This window comes from Sinocyclocheilus grahami, unplaced genomic scaffold, assembly GCF_001515645.1.
Source record: "Sinocyclocheilus grahami isolate Dianchi unplaced genomic scaffold, SAMN03320097.WGS_v1.1 scaffold57.1, whole genome shotgun sequence".
Lineage (NCBI taxonomy): Eukaryota > Metazoa > Chordata > Actinopteri > Cypriniformes > Cyprinidae > Sinocyclocheilus > Sinocyclocheilus grahami.
In genome coordinates, this window is record NW_015505236.1 from 47,405 (window position 1) to 54,816 (window position 7,412).

At 39.2% G+C, this 7,412-nt stretch overlaps 1 protein-coding gene across 1 annotated transcript in view; it reads left to right on the forward strand.

Moving 5' to 3' along the window:
- The first annotated feature begins 317 nt into the window (after positions 1 to 317).
- The window catches only part of LOC107584172 (regulating synaptic membrane exocytosis protein 4-like), a 26,914-nt gene continuing 19,819 nt past the window's right edge, over positions 318 to 7,412 (forward strand). The window contains exon 1 of the mRNA XM_016270676.1: positions 318 to 869. Coding sequence (XP_016126162.1) covers positions 773 to 869 — 97 coding nt within the window. The 5' untranslated portion in view covers positions 318 to 772. The remainder of the gene's footprint in view (positions 870 to 7,412) is intronic.

A 7,412-nucleotide genomic window follows, 5' to 3' on the forward strand; every position in this document is an offset into this window, starting at 1 on the left:
CGAGACGGTCGATGTCTGTGAAGGATGAAAGATATTCACAGCTATTGTGTCTGTAGACGGTGGCCACGCCCACATCTTGACATCCAGCCTGTGATTGGCCAGTATCCTGAATCCCAGCAACAGCTCTCGGGTTTCTCCTCCCACTTTTTGTCTCCACAAAGAGCTCAGCGCTGAATGAAGTGAATCAGCCTCAGACTGTTAGAACAGTGAGAACCTTTTCTCCCCGTCTCTCTCTCTCTCTCCGTCTGTCTCTTCAATCCCATCTCTCCTTCTCTCTCTCCATTTCTCCTCTTCTCTCTCTCACACACACAGAGACAAACGGCATTATATACTATCCGTCCATCCATCCATCCGTCCATCCATTCATCCACTGCACAGCCCAGTGAGGGATCAGCTAGACAGGGAAAAGCAACAGATCATGTTCTCTGAAGAAGATCCAGCACAGCTCTGAGACATCAGCCTCTGAGATGAGACTCCATCCATCCTAATTCTCTGAAGTCCTGAAGACCTGGACAAAAACAAAACAAAACAAGGACATTGCAGACACCAAAAACTCTGGACATCACATCTGGACAGGATTCTTGAACCCAAACCAGGTCCACAGGGACTTAAGAGGGTGCTTTGGTGTTTGTTTTTCTGTCTTGTACGGGGCTGGCGAAGGGGCCAGTGAAAGTTAGCCAAGACGCCGCGTGCTGTGCTCCGCGTGAAGAATGCCCAGGCGCGCCTGCCCAAGCCGGCGGACACGGCGCCGGCACCTACGCCGGGCCTTTACATGGAGCGCTCGCAGAGTCGCATCAGCTTGTCTGCGTCCTTTGAGGCCCTGGCCATCTACTTCCCCTGCATGAACTCCTTTGATGAGGACGATGGCGGTGAGTGGACTTATATGTGTGTCTAAGGGAGGTTTGGATTGCTTTTGACAAACTGTGACACCTGGAAGTTAGAGCAGAAGTAAGGCTTAGGGTTGAGATTTTGAGGTTACCGGTACTGCTTGCAAAAATGTGGCGATCTGGGCTGGAAGCCAAAAGGTTAGGGGTTCAAATCCCACAAGACCTATATGAGTGTTCACCAGTGTGTCCTCAAATGGATAGTTCCAAAACATAACAATGGCAATTTCGGATGAATTTGTACAATGTGATTTGTATAAAAACATAAAAGCTGTCTCATTTCATAGGCTGCACCCTCCAGAGGTTGCGTGTCGGTCACAAACAAAGATCAAGGATGTGTCATTTGAGAAACCATTATAAAATGTACTTATTTCTTGTGAGGTGTAAATTATTGTAATTTCTTTCTTTTTTTAATTTAATGGTTACTTTTCTGAAATGAGGCAGTTTTAATGGCACACATGGTCGATAAGTGTGACCTGCAGAGGGCGCAGCCTTTGAAAAGAGATACAGCAACAGTTTTTAGCAAAAAAGTAAGCATGAGGGTCCATCCCTAAACATAACCGTCAGTGGGATGTAAGCAGATCGTATGAAAACATATTAATTTGCAAAAATGTATAATAGTTACGAATTGCCATGAGATTCGATAGATGACCAAAAATGCAAATTCTGTCATCATTTCCTCACCCTTATGTCATTTCAAGCCTGTATGACTTAAAATAAGCTATTTTTTAAAGAATGATGCAACTGTCGTTCTCTATACAATCAAAGTCAATGGGGTCCAAAGCAACATTGGATTCATTGACTTTCAATGTATTGACAAATGTGTGTCAAACAGTCATACAGGTCTGAATTAACATGACACTGAATTAAGTTGAGTACATGATGACGGAATTTGCAATTTTAGGTGAACTATCTCTTTAACCAAAACACCCCAGGTTAATCCAGGAATATACTTTGGATAAAAGTGCCTTCTAAATGACAAGTTTGCTTTCACTCAGCTATATAATAATAACCATAATATTGGTTTTGGGACTCATTTGGGTCAGCAGCATTTAATTGGTGGAAAATGATGCTCAGTTTTTTTCCCAGTTTTGGGTTTTTTGCAAGCCCCCAACTCTTAAAAATGGTGCCACGTGCGTGGTTTGGATGGAAAGGCCATTTCATACTGTTCATTTTGATATGCAATAAAGAAAATGGGGTGGTTACTCACTTAAGTGGCGTTTGAAATCCGTATCTGCAATCTGAAATGGTAAAACAATTGATCTTTATGATGAATACATGCATATGCACACACAAAACGCTTCCTTCAGCCAGCATTCTAATCAGACAGACGCTTTTATTAATAAAGGCATATTTAATCACAGTGTTGACACTCAAATGCTAATATAGATGTGATTTTCTCCAGGTACGGCTGTGGCTCATTTCAAACATCTGATTGCAGGTTAATGTCTGTCTCAAATCCATCAGCAGACATCATGGCGTTAATTTAGTGCTCATTAGAAATATTCCAACTGCTCGGTGCACTACTTGCTGAGTGTTTTTGAGTTGCAATTTTGCATAATTTCCCAAGTGCTTTTAGTCTAGGCATGCTATAAATCTCTCTCTCTGTCCCTGTGTGCTCTCTTCCTTTCTTGATCGCCCTCGTTTCCTTTTTTTCCTGTCCACTCACCCAAAAAAACGTTTACACAGCCACGTCTATCCGAAACATCCACACCCACCCACGTTCACACACATACACACACACACACACACACACACACACACACACACACACACACTCTCCCCTTGGTAGAGACTCCTACTATGCATCTTCAATTTTCGCTTTATGCTTTAGTCTATAAAATTTTGCATACATTTGCATGATCATGTAATATTGCGTGACAATTAAGAATATGGCCGTGTTCATTCGTGTGCTATGTTGTGCTTGAATTTATAATGTATTGGTTATAGGCCTGTCATTTAACTAATCAGCTCACCGCATCTTCTTTTTTTGCTGATACATACTTGCATAATTCAACTTAATCAATGCAAATCGCACTAATGAATATTCTAATTACTGGAACACAAACGAACACATTGCAAGTGCTTTATAACACCTATTGCTGACTGGTAGATGACTGCAAATGCATTGGTGATTTAATAGCAAATAAGACTCAAAACAATGATATATTGTGCAAATTACAATTTGCTTTCTGGTTTTTGATATTTGACATACTATTTGGGATGGTTTGCAGCCATTTAAACCCGTCGTTTATGAACATGAAAACATTCTCTACAAAGGAAGGCGAAAATGCTGAACAAATGCAGTAATAAATGAACTTGCCAGTGATTCCGTAATAACACCCATTACTCACCGCTCAAACCCCGGGACATTTCTGACCACAAATACAGAAGCAAAATTATCTCGTGAAAAAACAAGACTCCCGCATGATATTAATGCTTTTCGGATGGATCCATTAATCAGAAGAACGAGTGGAGTTAATGATGTCTTTGTCAGTTCATTTCTGACAAAGAAACTGCTGAATGTGAAGGTCCTTTGGTTGTGCTATATGCACATCTCAAGACACCTGCAACTGATGTAATATTTTATTAGAGATGCATAGGTGATATTGCAATACATAAACCTTATGTTATCAAAAGGTTCATACTGAAACTGAGATGTACGAAACTGAAGCTATCAGAGAGGCGACTGCAGCAGTCTGCAGGCTAATAGATCTTTCAAATAATGAGCCATTAATTACTACAATTCACTTTTTAACAAGACAGCTGTGTTCTCAACTTTGTTCAAACATTATCTACCCAGATAACAATGGCAATTTCGGATGAGTTTATACATTGTGATTTGTACAGAAACATACAAGCTATGGCCACATACACAGATCAAGGATGTGTCATTTGAGAAAAGTAACCTTTATAAAATTGACTGTTATTTCTTGTAAGGCGTAAGGTATTGTCATTTCTTTCTTACTTTGGAATTTAATGGTTACTTTTTTTAAATGAGGCCGTTTCAATGACATATGCGGTCGGTAAGTGCAACCTGCAGAGGGTGCACCCTTTGAAAAGAGATACAGCGACAGTTTTTAGGAAAAATGTAAGCATGAAGGTCCATCCCTAAACATAACCATCAGTAGGGTGTAAGCAGATGGATAATAGTTACGAATTGCCATGAGATTCGATAGTTGACCCAAAAATGAAAATTCTGTCCCTCGTGTCTTTCGTGTAACCAGGCGCAACACAACACAAATATTTTTTGCAATGTAGTAATTTTCTAATCTTAATGAAAGCGAAAATGTGATTATGAAATGTATTATTTATGTTTATTTTATATTTTTTTCTTAATTTTTATTTATATATTTATTTTATTGTTTTTTTATTAAAGCCCTTTCTGGTATTTGTACAGTTGAATTTTGTGGTATTCTATTTTATTGTAATTCACTTCAATGCCAATAAAATAATAGACCACTATTAAATGCAGTTCAATACGTGGCACATAGGTGGCGCTTTTGAGTTATAAAGTGGTTGCCCTACAGTTTCTGGACTTCATGTTGTCATTTTGCAGCATTTCCGTTTTCATTCAGGGCAGAAAAACTGGCTGGAAACTTGCTGCATCACATCTGGTTAGGAAATGGTGTCAAACTGCATTCATCTTGAAGAAATGATGCCGAAAAAGTTTTATTTTTTAGCTATATTCTTAATGCACTAAAAAATACGATAACATCTAAGTTAACTGGTTTTATTCAAGTCAAAATGATTATTTAATATCGCTGAATAAACCTAAATACATTAATTTATACCAACAAATCTAGCTCTTAAATAGCTCTTAAATGTAACAATTGCAGGTTAGTTTGGAAAATACAAAATGAAGGCTAGAAAGACAAATTTTCAGGGCTTTTCCAAGTACAAATATGAGTGCTGTGTGATCACAGAAATAATTGAGAAACGACTTATTCCGGTACGTTTATTTTGCATATAAACATTTGATTAGTGTCCTCTCAAGCTTTCACAACTGAGTTAAAGTTTCTCTGTTCAGACTGCTTTCACCATTGCTTTTTTCTTCATTCTGTGTTAAGATTTAATCTAACAGCCCAACAAGGAGGTTCAACACCTATATAACACACTCGCTCCCCAGCCACGTTGACATGAAGGGCCCGAAGCCTTTGCGACGCACATCAGATCCAACGTTGCCTCCCACCGCTTGTCTTGGCGCATTCAGACTTCATCTTTCATATCCTGTTTGCTGTTAGCGCTGTTTGATGCAATGTGTACTAAGAATCCCAAAGCACAACATGTCTCGACTCCCCCCTAAAACGGCACAGGAACGAATCTCTGCCGAAGAAAAGCGAACGCTCTGAAGTCTCGAGGCTTATTAACCCTCCTACACTGACAGGCCCTGCATTGATGCTGCTGCTCAAAATAACCTGCAAACAAACACACGCATGGCATCAGTGAGATGTCATATGGCGGCAGGCGCACATTCTGTGTTGCATAAGAGCGTAGTGAATCAAGGACAGAGGAAAAGATAGAAGGAGGTCAGGATGATTGATACTTGTAGCATCCGTACAGTGCATTTGTGCGAGTGTCTGTGTGTCTGTGTGCATGAGATTTAATGCTGACACTGATTATCAGCATGTGTTTATGGCTCGGGTTTTAAAAAGCTGGCGAAGGATGATGATATTTATATTTTAAAATCAGGGTTAGGTTGGGAAAAAAAAACCTGTTTTGAAGAATCTTTGTGTTGGCGTTCACACATTCAAAAATTACATTTGATTCAGATCTTTGTTATGAAACAAAATTAAAAATAGCTTAAAAAATTATTTCAAAGGAAAGTGTTGCCAAATACTGTGCCTTACATTTTATATACTTCTTTTATTTCACATTAAATTAGCTTTTTAGTTTTAAATTAGAAAACAAAAACATGAACTACAATTTAAATAGTAATGATAAATAAATAATAATAAATGCATGCTTATTTCAAGAATGACTTGTTACTAGTACTATACATTAAAACTGCTCCAAAACATTTAATACAAAGTTCTGTCGTGAAACTCTAGATGGTGTAGGCCAGTAAGTTATAACTCAATTTGATGTAAACATTATTACTCACATGGTGCAGCTGATTGGTTTCTTTTCATATCAGCAGCCAATGAGCTTGCTGCTCAACATTCTAAGGCCACGTCTAGTGTGTTTTAACAAGAATTGGAGTATGTCTATAGGTGACCATATGTGCCATTTTCCCCCAGACACATCCTGGCCAGGAATTCTATATTGTCTAAAATATCCAGGTTTTGACTTTGCTTTCCTGTTTTCATACTTGATGAAGGTAATGATCGGAAAAGTAGTTTGACCAATAACATGCAGGCATTGTACATAATCGACCAATCGTGGCGTGTAAGAAGGTGGGATCTACAGAAAACAGGTCAAAGCGATGTAAATACATGTACATAACAGGTGTGTTTGACTTGAAGCAGCGCTGCGCAGACTGATCACCATTTGACATCAAAGTACTGTGAGAGCGGTTGCAGCGCGCATCAGAAACCCTCCACCTTCCCCAGCTCCACCTGTATGGATCTGCAATGGGATGATTTCATGTACATTATAAATGGGGGTTATTTTATATATGTTACATGTGCAGCAACAGTATTTCCTACATGCTCACAGCAGCATGTCTGTGGATGTATTGCCAGTAGCAAGTCTCGGCAGCAGCGTAGCAGATCTATTCCACCAAGACCAAACACATTAACGTTGCCATGTATATTACCATGCTAAACTCTCTGAGAGTTGTCGTGACAGAACTACAAATTGCACAGCTTATTAAAAAGAGTTGTGCTATTACTAGCATGGGCGTCGCTAGGCCATTTTTAGGGGGGCTAAAGCCAATAAAATGACTACTCAGCCCCCTTAAAATTTTGCGATTAGTTCCATAAACTGTACACGTATTCGTGATCGCCTCAGTCCCCTTTAAATTTCATATGAAAACGGTTGGCAGACTTCGACTCCTCCCGTCTTTCAGCGCGTTCTTTTTCAATTAGCAGACCGGCGGCGCATAGCAAGAAACAGAGGACAATGTGTGTGTACAGTGTGTTTAACGATAGATTGTTGTAATATCTGCATCTATGCAGTTCTTTGTCATAAATACAGTTTACAAAATATCATGGGGGAGCAATCGGTTCCCCATCTAGGCCTATTGTAGCCTAAGTTTTCCCTGCATTCACCCCTCATCACACCACAGCTGTTTCCTCCAGCGAAAAACAATGTGTGTGTACAGTGTGTTTAACGATAGATTGTTGTAATATCTGCATCTATGCAGTTCTTTGTCATAAATACAGTTTACAAAATATCATGGGGGAGCAATCGGTTCCCCATCTAGGCCTATTGTAGCCTAAGTTTTCCCTGCATTCACCCCTCATCACACCACAGCTGTTTCCTCCAGCGAAAATGAAGCACATATTTTATAAAACGATGTTGCCAGTTTCATTTGAATATATATATATATATATATATATATATATATATATATATATATATATA